This window comes from Loxodonta africana, chromosome 16, assembly GCF_030014295.1.
Source record: "Loxodonta africana isolate mLoxAfr1 chromosome 16, mLoxAfr1.hap2, whole genome shotgun sequence".
NCBI lineage: Eukaryota > Metazoa > Chordata > Mammalia > Proboscidea > Elephantidae > Loxodonta > Loxodonta africana.
In genome coordinates, this window is record NC_087357.1 from 27,706,083 (window position 1) to 27,721,103 (window position 15,021).

At 41.7% G+C, this 15,021-nt stretch overlaps 1 protein-coding gene across 4 annotated transcripts in view; it reads left to right on the forward strand.

Moving 5' to 3' along the window:
* The window catches only part of SORCS1 (sortilin related VPS10 domain containing receptor 1), a 579,047-nt gene that overhangs the window by 539,524 nt on the left and 24,502 nt on the right, over positions 1-15,021 (forward strand). For all 4 annotated transcript variants that reach the window (XM_064269343.1, XM_003409127.3, XM_003409128.3 and 1 more), the window contains exons 22-23: positions 790-902; positions 5,587-5,718. In XM_064269343.1, coding sequence (XP_064125413.1) covers positions 790-902; positions 5,587-5,718 — 245 coding nt within the window. The remainder of the gene's footprint in view (positions 1-789; positions 903-5,586; positions 5,719-15,021) is intronic.

The following is a 15,021-nucleotide window of genomic DNA, read 5'->3' on the forward strand; positions in this document are numbered from 1 at the left end:
CCTGAGACTGCATAGTAGTCAAGAACATTTCACCCAGCGTTCTTCCCCTCACTTTCACTTAGTGTTATATCAGCATCATGGTCTGATGGAACCACCTATGGCCTCCTCCCCATTTTCTCAGAGGCAGTTCTCTCATAACACTCTTGCTCATTTAATCCTGTCTTGGAAACTACTCAGAGGACCTGGACTAGTACAGGGACTCCCAAGTCAACTAATAAAATCCTCAAATTAAGGAGCTCAAAGTCCATTAAAGGAAACTGCCATACAAACAAAAAAATAGAGCAAGTGTGATAATAATTATTATATAGTCGCATAATAAGTATTATAAAATCATACAATAATAATAAAGGGATATGCCAAATACAATAGTGCCATAAAAGAGAAAATTAACACATGGGGTAGGTAGTCAGTCAGGAAAGGCTTGAGCGAGAGTTGAACAATTTTGTACATGGACGGTGGGTTAAAGGTGGTATTCTAGTCAGAGAGTCAATGTGCGGAAAGACATAGAGTCATAAACCTGTGATGCACGCAGAGCAGTCCAGATCACTTAGAGGCAAGAACTGAGGATGAGGCAAGTGCTGCAGAGGTAGATGTGGGCCAGAGCCTGGGATGCCCAGTAAGGCCTGTGGTTTAGAAAGTAAGGAGCTAGAGAGATCACAGGGACAAAGTCATGGATTTGTGCTCCAGAAGTCTTTCCAGAGACTGCGAATGAAAGGAATCCCTCTTTAGGATAGACTTTTGGGAAGAACTGTTTAACTCGTGGTAATCCCCCTGCTGTTGTATCCCCAGAGGAATTCCGGTCCCTTCGCCTGTCCTTTTCTCCAAACCTGGATGACTACAACCCAGACATCCCTGAGTGGAGGCGGGACATCAGCCGAGTCATCAAAAGATCCCTGGTGGAAGTGAGTGCAAACAATTCCTTCTCCTGGCCAGGCAGGTTTCCCTTCTGTCCTCACAGAGCTTCATAGTGAGGGACCCCTGTGCAAAGAAATGACAAGGAAGGGCTGAAACCCATGGAGTTTTAGCTAATTGGTCTGATATCTTTATTGCTGAGCCCCACACATGCAGACATATAGACGCTATGGTGGACGTGCAAACATGACACAAGCACATGGTCCTTGCTCCCTGTGAAGCTTATTCTGCTTGGAGAGTAAGGAGAAGAACATTGACATTTATGACAGTTACATAGCAAAGCCCACGATCGGGTCATTAGTAAGTGTGGCATCAGCTATTGCATGTAGTAATGAAGGGACACACCTTGTAAGAGTCTTCGGGGCTGAGTACTGTTAGTAAGAGCAACAGTGGGTTCCAACACCACAAACCTGCAAGCATCACAGAGAGTCACTCAGTGCATGTGGTCAGTCATATTTCTATGTCCCAGTTCTTTTAATGACATCTCTTTCCTACAACAGCTCATAGAGGAAGTTCCCATTATCCTTGTATTACAGAGGAGAAAACCGAGAACTAGGGAACCTAAATAAGTTGCTCAAAGTCTTGCAGCTTATAGGTGGAGAATCTACAACTTTGAAGTCTGAGCTCAATGTCTGGGTTTTTATACATGCAACAGAGCCTCCTAAGATTTCTGGGACAGTATCAAGGAGATATGGTTTGCCCCTCTCTGAGAAAATGTCACTGAGAGTTTGAGAAGGCATTTTCTTTCGGGCAAATCTCCCCCCAGTATACTCCACTTTCATGAGTGAGCAAAGGAATGGGGCAGCTACCCATGGGGCTTTTTGGATTAATTGCACAAAACTAAAAAAAAAAAAAAAAAAATCATAGATAAGCTACATCTCCCCAGGGTATTTTTTTTAGCCCAGAAGGGAATTCAATTTAGAGTTTTTCATATATTCTTTCCCCTGCTTTCACCCAGTATATGGTACAACATGACAACAAGAAATGAGGAGATAAAAGTGTTCAGGTAACTCCTGCTCAGAAACTATGTTCCCAATCCAGCCTTTTAGCAAAGGGCTGGTCTTTCCCATCTTCATAACTGTTGCCATCACCTTCGTTGGCATGGATTTAGCACTTATATTCCAGGCATTCTGCTCAGTGCTTTGCAACTTTAACACATTTAATCCCCCAAATAAGCTTATGATGTTGGTACTATGATTATTCCCACTTCACAGGTGAGGCATCTGCACTTAGAGACGTTAGATTGCATGCCCAAGGTCATACAGTTAAAAACCAGGCTCTGTACTCAGACTTCCTAGGTTCGAACCTTGACTCGGGGTTTTCCAAACCACTCCACCCTGTAGCCATCCTTTGTTGTGTTACATGGAGTAACAGGGATGGGTGGAAAAACACTGGGGTAGAGAAATGGTGTCTTCATGTGTATCTGGGTAACTGACATCTCACTGTCTGCATGGCGCTCTCAGCATCCTTGATGTGATTGGTGGCTAAACATTGTAACTATCAGGGGACATAGCTGTCAGACTACACTTCCAACTGGAATAAGCCCTTCTGCCCTTGAAATTGTCTGTCCTGAGTGTGACAGCTGGTTTTTCTCCTCTTTTGTCCAACTGAGATGACTTATAGCCATTGGTGAACCCACAGCCAGCCTCCTTCAGTGCACAGCATGCTGGAGACTCACGTCCTTATAGATCTCCCAGTTGACATTCCAACTCTCCCAGGTGATTTATCAAACAGGCACTAGCTCAGCAAGAAGTAGATTTCCAAGCTGATTTCCCTCCACATTTATTATTCAGGGATCAGATGCTCTGAGTCTTTACCTTTTCACCAGCTTTCCAGTAGTCTAGAAATTACTGCTCATCAATATTTCTCAGCTGCTGCATAGCAAAACCACCTAAATGTAGAATAAATGGATTGGCTCACCACTTCTCCACCACAGGATAATGGTGAGATTAACGCCTTCCAGTTACCAAGGCTCCCTGGTTACCAAATCCCAAGAGACAGCTGACCCAGCCCTTGGTTCCTAGCCTCCCATCCTATCTTTGAGATCAGTAATTACTTTTGGATTTCAATGCACTGCCACTTCCTTAAGTCCCCAGGTACCAAATTGCCAAGTGTACCCTAATAAACCCTACAGGAGGTATAACTTTGAGTCTCCATATTTCTGGTTTTCTTCCTACATATTATGCAACAGAATTTGGTACAAAATCGGTTGCCTTTTCCTCAACAAAGGAGCTTTTGTATTGACATTTCACAAACAAATCTTCACTGAATGTCATTCAGTAAATGTTTCTTGAGGCCTTTCAGTATAATGAAGATGATTCAGACATAGTCTCTGAGTTTAAAATCTAGTAGGAGCATAAGTTAGCACGAGATTAGTTGTCATAGGAGGTGGTGTGTGATAAGCATCTGGAGAAGGAAGCAACAGAATGGTGGTTAAGAAAACAGACTTCATAGTCAGACCAAGGTTCCAAACTCAGCCTTACCACTCACTATCTGGATGGCCAACTGTTTTACCTTCCTCTATCTGTGTGTCCTGTGTTGGGAACAGAGATGCATCCAGATCCCCATTCACGGAGGGACTTGTTCTAGCTGCTGGGAGTGAGTGGGCAGAGGCTTCAGTTACAGCCCCTTCAGGAGTTGCTTCAGCTGCAGTGAAATACTTTGCCCCAGGTTATGCCCCTTTCCAGGGTGGCTCATGCCCAATGATGGACAGGAACAGCTTGAGATAACGCTGAAGGGCTCAGGAGCTCCCCGTGGGTACCTCTTGAGACTGTCTTTGGCCTACACGGTAACTCACCTTCTCCCTCTGCCCACTCCTGCTTCCCCTTCACTCCCGTAGCTGTTGATCTCAAGAGCACTCCTTAAGAAATACCCTCACATTAATGCAGTGTCTACTTCCTGAGGACCCCAACCTGTGAAACGTCTTCACCTACAAAGTGAGACATAACAATACGTATTTCAAAGGGTTGTTGTGGTAATTCCATAAAATAGTATTGCTTAGTTGCTTAGCACAAAGCCTGGCACAGATAAAGACCCAATACATGGACTTTCTTGCTGCTACTTCTAAAAAGGTACAAGCTGTGGATTTCAAAGACAAACAAATACCTAGCTGGGAAATTATGAAAAGTGTACTGAAATAGGTAGATTTTAAGAAGGCTCATAAAGCATAAACAGGGTTCCATCAGCAAATGGAGAGGAAGGGTACTCTGGATAGAGATGGCACGTGCAAAAACACATGAAGGAAATGTTGAACTACTGAGATATTGTGCATTATTCCATTTGGCTGGAACACAGGATACCTGTGTGAGTTGTGTGTAATTAGACTAGAGAGAAAGTGTGGGATCACATTGCAAAAGGTTTTGAAAATATATTTAATCCATTTAGTAAAGGGAAATATTGCAAGAATTTTGACTGAGTTGAGCTGTAGGAAGATACATCTGGAAGTTGGAGCCTGTCTCCTGAAAATTAGAAGGTTATGGTTAGACCTCAGAGATGAAGGTATAGTAGCAGTATTGGGCTATTACCAGTGGGTGTCTGAAAAAGAACCAATAGAATGATTATGTAATGTAGATGTCAACTCATCAAGATATTAAAAATGGCAAGGAAAAGAACAGTGTGGGCTGGAGGATTCAAGCTTGGGTACCTGGGAAAGGACAGCTTCTACTCCCCCAAATGTAGAATGAAGGTTTTTGGTGTTAAAATAAATTTTTGTTTGGGTTTTTGACATCTTTATTGGAAGTCCTGGTGAAACAACCAAGTGGCAAAGTCTGATTAACTGCTCAAGAAAGAAGCTGAGATGGTACCTAATGATTCTAGAACCATTTAGAGAGAGGGCTCAGGGTAAACCTTGAGATATAATAGAGAACAAGTGAACAAAGACAAGGAGGATGTCCTTGAATGACATCTATATTTTAACAGTGAAAGGGCTGGACAATGAGACAGAGGTGTAGCAGCCTGAGAGGTGGGAGGGTAACTGGAAGAGTCAAGTTGGTGATTGAAGGGCTTAGAGTGCTTCATGAAACAGGGCCTGGTTATCAGGATTTGATACTGCAGAGTGGTCAAGAGCTGCCTAAGGGTTGTGGAGTGGGTGGAAACCTTACTAGGTTAGGGGATTAGGATGTGACAGGTGGATTTGTGGAGTAACTCTAGTGTAGTGAAAAAAGAAAACTAGATTAGAAAGAGTGACAGTACGAGAGGCAGATGATAAAGCCTTGGAGGTAAGCACTGGTCTCCTCTAGGGCTCCAGCCTACAGATACTCTGTCGTAAGAAGAACTAACATTGAAATCCTCACTATGTACTGGGCATTGTTACAAATGCTTCACATGTAACTCATTTAATTCTCAAAATCACCCTTTTAAAGGCAAGGATTCTTATCCCCATTTTTTATTTGAGGGAACATAGACGCAGAGGAAAGAAGTAACTTGCATAAGGCCTCACAATAATGGAGCTGAAGATAAACTTCAGAGTCTGATTCCAGAGCCACATTCCAGCCCCATTGTTACCTTTGACAGCACCTTCCTGCTACTGTGCACAGGGCCCTGCTTTCACCTCCTAGCCCTCCTCCTTGCATCCTCTCATCCCCTGACAAATACCTGGTCCCTTCTCGTCATCCTGCTCCCCACTTTGTTTTTATACCTTCAGGAATTACATGAGCCTCTCTGTCTCTCTCCCAGGCCACCGGGGTCCCAGCCCAGCACATCTTGGTCGCGGTGCTTCCTGGTCTTCCCACTGCTGCTGAACTCTTTGTCTTACCCTATCAGGACCCGACAGGAGAAAGCAGAAGGTCAGCCGAAGACCTGGAGCAGGTGAGTCCCCAAGAGACGTTTCTGCTTCTTCCTGCAGTCTGAGCCATATCTCCTGCTGGTACCTGACCACCAGGACAGCAGCAGAGGGGTTTCTGTGAGATCTGGGTTGAGAGGGAGGGCACTAGCTGTTTGTCGGGTCTTTGACTTTTTGGTCCTTAGTTTCTTATTTGTAAACTACAGCCTCACAAAGAAACACATAAAAGAGAGTTTATTGTAGGGAATGAAATTAATCAGTATGTCAGCACTATGGACATACATTGTTTACACTGAATTAGATATTTCTGCAAGTACTAACATGAACAACTGTCCAAGACAGTTGAACAATACAGAGAGACTGAGCACAAGAGTGTCATCACAGCATCACTAGAACTTCCATCACAAGAGTGCATGAGAATCAAATGACAGGATATGCATTTTATGTTTTCAGAAAGGTATACATTTTGCACAAAGTATTAGTCCTTTTAGACCCTGGTTGCTTAGTGGTTAAGAGCTATAGCTGCTAACCAAAAGGTCAGTGGTTTGAATCCACCAGCCATTCCTTGGAAACTCCATGGGTCAGTTCTACTCTGTCTTGTAGGGTCTCTATGATACAGAATTGACTCAACAATACTCGGTTTGGTTTTGGGTTATTAATCTTTTTATCATCATCATACTAAGATGGACTGATTTGGTTTATAGTAAATACTGACTTCGGAGTACCTCTATTGTCTGTGTGGTGATCATCTTTCTCCCATCGCTACCATCTTCTGGAATGTTAGAGTGTGTGTGTTTCTCCCCTCACATGGCCCCTTTAGTTTTTTTTTCTTCTCCTTTTAGCTTCAAAAGATTGTCCCATCTCTGTAACGGGGATTATTATGTTATTCTTGTTCTCCTTTGTTCATTCAGTTAAAATGATTGGTTTTGGCCTGGTTGCCCTGGTAGAAACCCCATGATTCTGGTTTCTGAATTCTTTCATATTAGATAGTTTAAAAATAGGGTTCCTCTCAGCCACTAAAGAAATTATTGGCTTTTTCTTCTCCAGTAGTGGGAGCTTTTCAGTTTACTTTGGATAAACCTATAATCTAGTCCCATGATCTTTAGCCTTCCAAGATGATTTGGGAATTAACAGCAACCCCAAATTATACCATAGCCCACCTCCTAGCATACACCCTTCTTTCAACTGCCAGTTTCTCACTTGGCAGAAGATTCACCTCTATAATTTTCTCTGTGTGCAAATAATGAAGAATAGAGCTGTCAAGGAAAGCCCTGTTGAACCCCATTTCCTAGTGAACTGCAATTGAAGGGCAGGCAGGAGGTAACCCACCAGATTTGCATCTCACCTTGCTCACCCCTGGCATTCAGTTTCCTATCATTGTCTACAAATTATTATCTGCACCTGCAATTTAGCAGGAGAAAAATTGGTTGTATCTTATCACAGCACTGCTTAGGACCCAGAGAAGTAGATCCTTATACCAGGCCTTTGGTTATGAACATTTACAGTTATTTCTCCTCTGTAAATCTTACTAATTTTTCCATGAAATCCACATTATAATCTTTTCAAGTATGGAAGAGGGTCCAGATTTGGAACTAGCTACTTTCCTAGGCGTCACGTCGTCTATGCATCCTTATTTAGCATACTTTCCAATAAGTGTAATGTATTCTAGATATTTCCCTGAGGCGAAACGTGGAAGAGAGGTCTGCTCTATGAAACTTTGATTGTGAAGGGGTGTATCTTACCTTTGACTGTCATTCTCTCTGAACTTGTTGCCCTTTCTTCTCTATCTCTTCTGGGTGCCTCCTTCAAAGGCATACTCAGACAGCTGAGCAATTGTCCTCGATCCAGCCTAGTATCAGTCATTGATAAACCATTTAATCAGAGATCTGAAGGTAGGTGGCTTGTTTGAAGGCTATATGACTCAAGCCATTTCAACAGAAAGAACACAGGTTTGAGGAGATATAGACCAGGTTTCCAGATTCACCTCTGCTATTCATTGCTTCTATTTTAGATATCCACCATTCATCTGTCAGTTTGTCGTACTGTGGTGGCATGTTGCTGTGATGCTAGAAGCTATGCAACTGGTGTTTCAAATACCAGCAGGTTTACCCATGGTAAACAGGTTTCAGTGGAGTTTCTAGACTAAGACAGACTAGGAAGAGGGAACTGGTGGCCTACTTCTGAAAAAATTGACCAGTGAAAGTCTTATGAACAGCAGCAGAACATTGTCTGATATAGTACTGGAAGATTAGCCCCTCAGGTTGGAAGGCACTCAAAATACGACTGTGGAAGAGCTGCCTCCTCAAAGTAGAGTCGACCTTAATGATAGGGATGGAGTCAAGCTTTCAGGATCTTCATTTGCTGATGTGGAATGACTCAAAATGAAAATAAACAGCTGCAAACATCCATTAATAATCGGGACATAGAGTGTACGAGGTCTGAATTTAGGAAAATTGGAAGTTGTCAAAAATGAAATGGAATTGCATAAAGATCGATATTGTAGGCATTACTGAGCTGAAAAAGACTGCTATTGGCCATTTTAAATCAGACAACTAATCATATGGTCTACTCTGTTGGGAATAGCAAACTAAAGAGGAATGACGTTGCATTCATCCTCAAAATAATCATTTCGAGATCTATCCTGAAGTACAACACAGTGATTGGATAATATCTATACGCTTACAGGGAAAACCAGTTAATAGGACTATTATTCAAATTTACACACAAACCACAAATGTCAGAGATGAAGAAATTGAAGATTTTTACCAACATCTGCAGTAAAAAAGTGCTCAAACATGCAATCAAGATGTGTTAATAATTACTGGTGATTATTAACTGCTAACCAAAAGGTCGGAAACCCTGGTGGCATAGTGGTTAAGTGCAACAGCTGCTAACCAAAAAGTTGGCAGTTCAGATCTGCCAGGTGCTGCTTGGAAACTCTATGGGACAGTTCTACTCTGTCCTCTATGGTTGCTATGAGTCAGAATCAACTTGACAGCAGTGGGTCTGGTTTTTTTGGAACCAAAAGGTCAGCAGTTCATATCCACCAGGCACTCCTTGGAAACTCTGTGGAGCAGTGCTACTCTGTCCTATAAGGTCGCTATGAGTCGGAATCCACTTGACGGCAACGCATTTTGTTTGGTGGCTCTTGGGAATGCAGAAGTTGGAAATGAAGAATGATCGGTAGTTGGAAAATATGGGCATGGTGATAGAAATGATACTGGAGATCACATGATAGAATTTTTCAAGAGCAACAATTTATTCATTGCAAATACCTTTTTTCAACAACATAAATGGCAACTATACACATGGACCTCACCAGATGGAAAACACAGGAATCAGATTGACTGTATCTATGGAAAGAGACGATGGAGAAGCTCAATATCATCAGTCAGAACAAGGCCCAGGCTGACTGCAGAACACACCATCAATTGCTCCTATGCAAGTTCAAGTTGAAGCTGAAAAAAATTAAAACAAGTCCACAAGAGCCAAAATATGATCATGAGTATATCCCACCTGAATTTAGAGACCATCTCAAGAGTAGATTTGTCACATTGAGCATTAATGACCGAAGACCAGATGAGTTATGGGATGACATCAAGGATATCATACGTGAAGAAAGCAAGAGGTCATTAAAAAAAAAAACAGTAAAGAAGTAAAAGACCAACTTTATGTCAGAAGAGACTCGAAACTTGCTCTTGAATGTAGATCAGCTAAAGCGAATGGAAAAAAATGATGAAGTAAAAGAGCTAAACAGAAGATACCAAAGGGCGGCTCAAGAAGACAAAGTAAAATATTATAATGAAATTTGCAAAGACCTGGAGCTAAAAAACCAAAATGGATGAACACACTAAGTATTTCTCAAGCTGAAAGAACTGAAGAAAAATGGAAGCCTCAAGTTGTAACACTGAAGGATTCTGTGGGAAAAATATTGAACAATCCAGAAAGCATCAAAAGAAGATAGAAGGTATACAAAGAGTCACTGTACCAAAAAAGAACTGGTTGAGTTTCAACCATTTCAGGAGGTAGCATATGATCAAGAACCAATAGTATTGAAGGAAGAAGTCCAAGCTGCACTGAAGGCATTGGCAAAAAACAAGGCTCCAGGAATTAATGGAATACCAATCAAGATGTTTCCACAAATGGATCATCTATGCCAAGAAATCTGGAAGATAGCTACTTGGTCAACTGACTGGAACAGGTCTGTATTTATGCCCATGCCAAAGAAAAGCGATCCAGCAGAATGGGGAAATAATCAAACACTATTAGAATTATCACACACAAGTAAAATTTTGCTGAAGATAATTCAAAAGGGGTTGTAGCAAGACATCGACAGGGAACTGTCAGAAATTCAAGCCAGATGCAGAAGAGAACTTGGAACGAGGGATATCATTGCTGATGTCAGATGGATCTTGGCTGAAAGCAGAGAATACCAGAAAGATGTTTACCTCTGTTTTATTGACTATTCAAAGACATTCAACTGTGTGGAACATAACAAATAATGGATAACATTTCAAAGAATGGGAATTCAGAACACTTAATTGTGCTTGTGAGGAACCCGTACATAGACCAAGAGGCAGTTGTTCAAATAGAACAAAGGGTTACTACATGACTCAAAATCACAAAACGTGTGTATCAGGGTTGTGTTCTTTCACTATACTTATTGAATCTGTATGCAGAGCAAATAATATGAAAAGATGGTCCATATGAAGAAGAATGTTACAGTCAGGGGCATATATCGATAGAGAGAATGTTGGGGATAAGAAAAAAATTAATGCATAAAATTATACAAAATGGAGAAGAGAAGAAGGACAACAAGAAAAAGAAAGGACATATATGAATGACTACGTACTAGAGTAAGGACGAGCCCACCTAAGTTATCCTGTAGTCTGTGGCATTAAAGCAAAACAAAAACCAAACTAGACCATAACTCTCTTAAAGAAATTGACATGTATCAGCCTATTCCGGGACTTAAACCAAAGTAAACACAGTGACCAGACAAAAGCCAAAGCAAGTACATAAGAAATTAGCATCTTAGTTATAGGTAATATTATCACCCTGATTTAGAAGTAGAGTAATGGAATCAACTGATAAACGAGCCAGAAATGGAGACCCTGTGAAATAGGGACTGGTCCTGGGAAACTTGTAGTGTTCCATGTAGGAGTCATCCTTCGATCCTTCTTTTTCACTGATTCATTGTAAAGTGAAAGAATTCAGGCCCTAGCCTGGAGTAGTGTCCTGCTTGAGGTAACACAACTCTTTAGGAGAATCTGGCTCTGGTTCTGTTTCTGTAACTAACTTCAAGCCTGGCGACCTTTCCATTGTGCCATGCTGCCAACATAGTTGTACACTACCTTCTGTGGGTCTGAAAATACCAAGGTTGTTGTATAAGAAATGACATTAATGTTTTTGCTTTGTTTTGTTTTATTTTGAGGGTGTGTGTGTGTGTGTGTGCGTGTGTTTGATTGCTGATGCAATTGACAGATACCCAGTTCATGCATGTTTAAAGAAAAAAAAGTAAATTTATGAGCTCATTTAAGTGGGAAGTCCAGGAATACAGTTCCAGCATGGAGTAATTTAGAGCCACTCAAAAGTATAACTAAATTCCTCCCCTGTGTTCTTTGTCCCTCTTCGTCTCTCCACCTCTTTTCTTTGCTACCACATGGGATGCATGCCTGAGAGTAAAGTCAACACATAGGAGAGCAAGGATGGCCACAAGAAGCCCCTTTCCACTTAGCTTATCAAGCCCATCTAGAAGATAATGCTTATCCCCTGATAGTTCCAGCAAGAGCCCCAACTGACTGCTGCTGTAATACATTACACAGACATTGAAGACAAATGCAAAGCAAAACCAAACCACAGAAAGGTACTCCCTCCCTTGAAGGTTGCATGCTGAGTCTGAGATGGACCTTGGGAAAGGCTGGCCTTATCCCTTCTCTTAATGGTCTGGCCTCTTTCTTGTAAAGATAAAACACAGAACCCCCAGCAAAGGGAGAAGTAGGATGCCAGCCAATGGGCCCTGAAGAATGCAAGGGCAAGGCTTAAGCAGAGAGAGCTCTTGGCTCTCCTCCTCTGACAGCATTCCCAGGGGAGCAGGAAAGTTGGCTTGACTGGAGCTCTCTTGTCTGTGAAATAAATTGAAAATTCCTCTTGTGAGAAGTACTTGACCTTGTTATCAGGATGACACGGTTTGGGTTAATCAAGTGACCTCCGTCTGGAAGGGTTTCCCCAGTCTTCATTTCAGATCTCTGGAGAATGAGAAAGGGCTTGCTTGCCCTTAGCTGGCCTCATCAAGGATAGCGCATCCCCAGAGGCCACCTGCTCAAGTATGGAGCAACCTCACCCCTCCACTGCTATACTCTCTTCCTTCTTTCTAAGTCCATACCTGGCTCACCTAGAAGAGGAAAGACCATTCTGTCTAGGCTATTGGATGCTGTGGCAGGGAGATGGAAGCTTATACATGTTATCTTTCATAATCCTTAAAGGGCATGGGACATTTAAAAGGGGGAAAAAAAGGCTGTGGAAAAAATGTCAACTACAAAAAAGAAAAAAAGAAAGAATTTCCTCCTCAGTTGCTCATGTTTCCGTGTGTATATGGCAAATGAAGAATCCAAAATTCAGGAATAGGGAAGGCACTTCTGCAATGGAAGTCTAGTGGCAGCATTTAAATAAATTAAAATATTTATTATGTAATGTAATAACCTCAAACTTTTCTGTATACCTCTTACATTGTCTGCCCTCTCAGTCAAGAATTTTTAACGTGGGACATTTAATTATAATAATACTCAAGTTCACAAGTAAGTCATTAAAGCAGGATATATAGCTGAAAGTATAATGGGTATCTTATATAAAAAAAAAAAATTTTTTTTTTTTTTAGTCATCTAGTGCTGATACCACAAGTAGATGTCTTCAACGAACAAGTTTATTCACTCACAGTCTTAAAGGCTAGAAGTCCAAGTTCAGGATGTCAGCTCCAGGGGAAGGCTTTCTCCATCTGTCAGCCTTCTATCAATCTTCTCCCAGACTAGGAGCTTCTCCATGCAGCAACCCTGGGTCCAAAAGAAACACTCTGCTCCTAGCACTGCTTTCTTGGTTGCATGAGGTCCCCCTCTCTGCTTGTTTCCCTTTCCCTTTTATTTCTTGAGAGGTAAAAGGCGGCACAGGTAACACCCCAGGGAAACTCCCTTTACATTGGATCAGGGATGTGACCTGGGTAAGGGTGTTATAATCCCACCCTAATCCTCTTTAATATAAAATTACAATTTCAAAATGAAGGACAACCGCACAACACTGGGAATTATGGCCTAATCAAGTCGACACATATTTTGTGGGGGACACAATTCAATCCATGACAGTGGGTAAGAATACAACCAAAGGAATGTGGGTGGCACAAGGAGATGGAGATTAGAGCTGGAGATGGGGAACCTAAGAAAGAAAAGTATTTACAGACAATTTCTTTCTTCATTTACTGTGCCCCATCATCCTGCTGACTCTTTTGTGCATTTTAATCAAGCTGTTTTTTTTGGGGGGGCGGGGGCGGTGCTTAGAAAGAATGAAATTGAGTGAGCAAGTGTTCCTTAGAACTTAAGTTTTTGGCTCCATGGCCTTCCTGATGATTTAATGTAGAAATTGGTTTATGTGAATTGGCAAAAATCACTTTCTGTATTGAAACCAAAAGAAAGATTCCACAACTGCTTTTTGAAGGGATCCCAATAATGCAACAGGATCAAGATTAACCATGATCATCCCAGGCAGGGGCTCCCTCTTAAACAGAGCACCAGAATGCTGTCTTTGTTCGGCAGGGCTTGCATCCCCCCTACCAACTTCAAGGACAAGCATCAGCATTTTGGCCCAGTGTAAATTTGTCATTGATAAATTTATTGGAACCCATTTTCAACCTGTATTTTCTACTTGTACTACCCTTTGGGTTACATGTATCATAAACTTGCCAACTGCTTTGTTGTCTTTAAACTTCTTTTTCCTCATCTTTTGATGCTTGACGCTTACATTCTAACAAACACAGTGTTTTCCCCTTCTGACTCCATTAAAAAATGTTTAGATGTTGGGTGTGTTCTCTGTGTATCACTGCTATTAAATATTTCAACCCGCTTCCTTCTGAGCACACAGTAGGGTTGCACCCATGAACCTTGTCTGGTGGGGCAGAGCCAGGTGAGCAGTTCTGGCCAGGGAGTTGTAAGAAGAATAAATCTGTGTCACTTCCAAGCTGGAGTACTTAAATGCCAGTTGAAGAAACGTAAAAGCTTCCTTCTCCTTCAGTGGCGTAATGAATGGAAATATTTGAGGCACTGGCTACCCCACCAGTCTGTGTCTTCAGGTGGCCATGATGCATATCACTGTCTACCTGCAGTGAATGTGAAGTATGAATAAGAAATAGACTTTAATTATTTTAAGTCCCTGAGATTTTTAATATTGTTACCTCATCATAACCTAGTCTTTTCTTGACTGTGGCCTTTAATCTTCATCTTTCAGAAGAAGAATATGAGGAAAATTACTGTTTTCCCCATGGTAGGTTCCACATACCATGTACTTTTGATAGTAGTTTTTCTGATGTTTTTAATGAGTCCCCACTTTCTGTTTTTAAATGAAGTGTGGATTGCATTGAAATCACAGGCGTATTTGACTGAATAGACAGATGCCAAGAATAGTATATTGTTTCTTTGGTCATGATTATTTAGCTGACCTGTTACCATTGAGTTGCTTCAACTCGTAGTGACCCCATAGGACATAGTAGAACTGCCCCGTATGATTTTCAAGACTGTAAATCTTTACAGAAGCAGACTACCACATCTTTCTCCTGTGGAGCAGCCAGTGGGCAGGAACTTTCAATTAGCAGCAGAGCTCTTAATCGCTGTGCCACCAAAACCAAAACAAACCAAACTCGTTGCCATCGAGTTGATTCTAACTCATAGGGACCCTATAGGACAAAGTAGAACTGCCCCATAGGGTTTCCAGGGAGCACCTGGTGGATTCGAACTGCCAACCTTTTAGTTAGCAGCCAAGCTCTTTAACCACAGTGCAACCAGGGCCCTACTGTGCCACCAGGGCTCCTTTATTTAGCTGAAGGAGAATAGAAAATGGACTGTGTAGGAGTGCAGCAAATGAGGGATGTTGAGTACAAAGGATAAATGATATTTGTCGAGACAACGCACTCTTCACTGGAATGAAACAGAAAAATAAATAAAATCTACTTGTTTCAGTAGTTTAAATGTCCCAGTAATCACACATTTCACTGGAGTCTTTATCAGGCGAGTCTGTGTTCTTCTCATGTGGGCTGTTAGCACACTTTTTCTATAGATTGCCCTTTATCC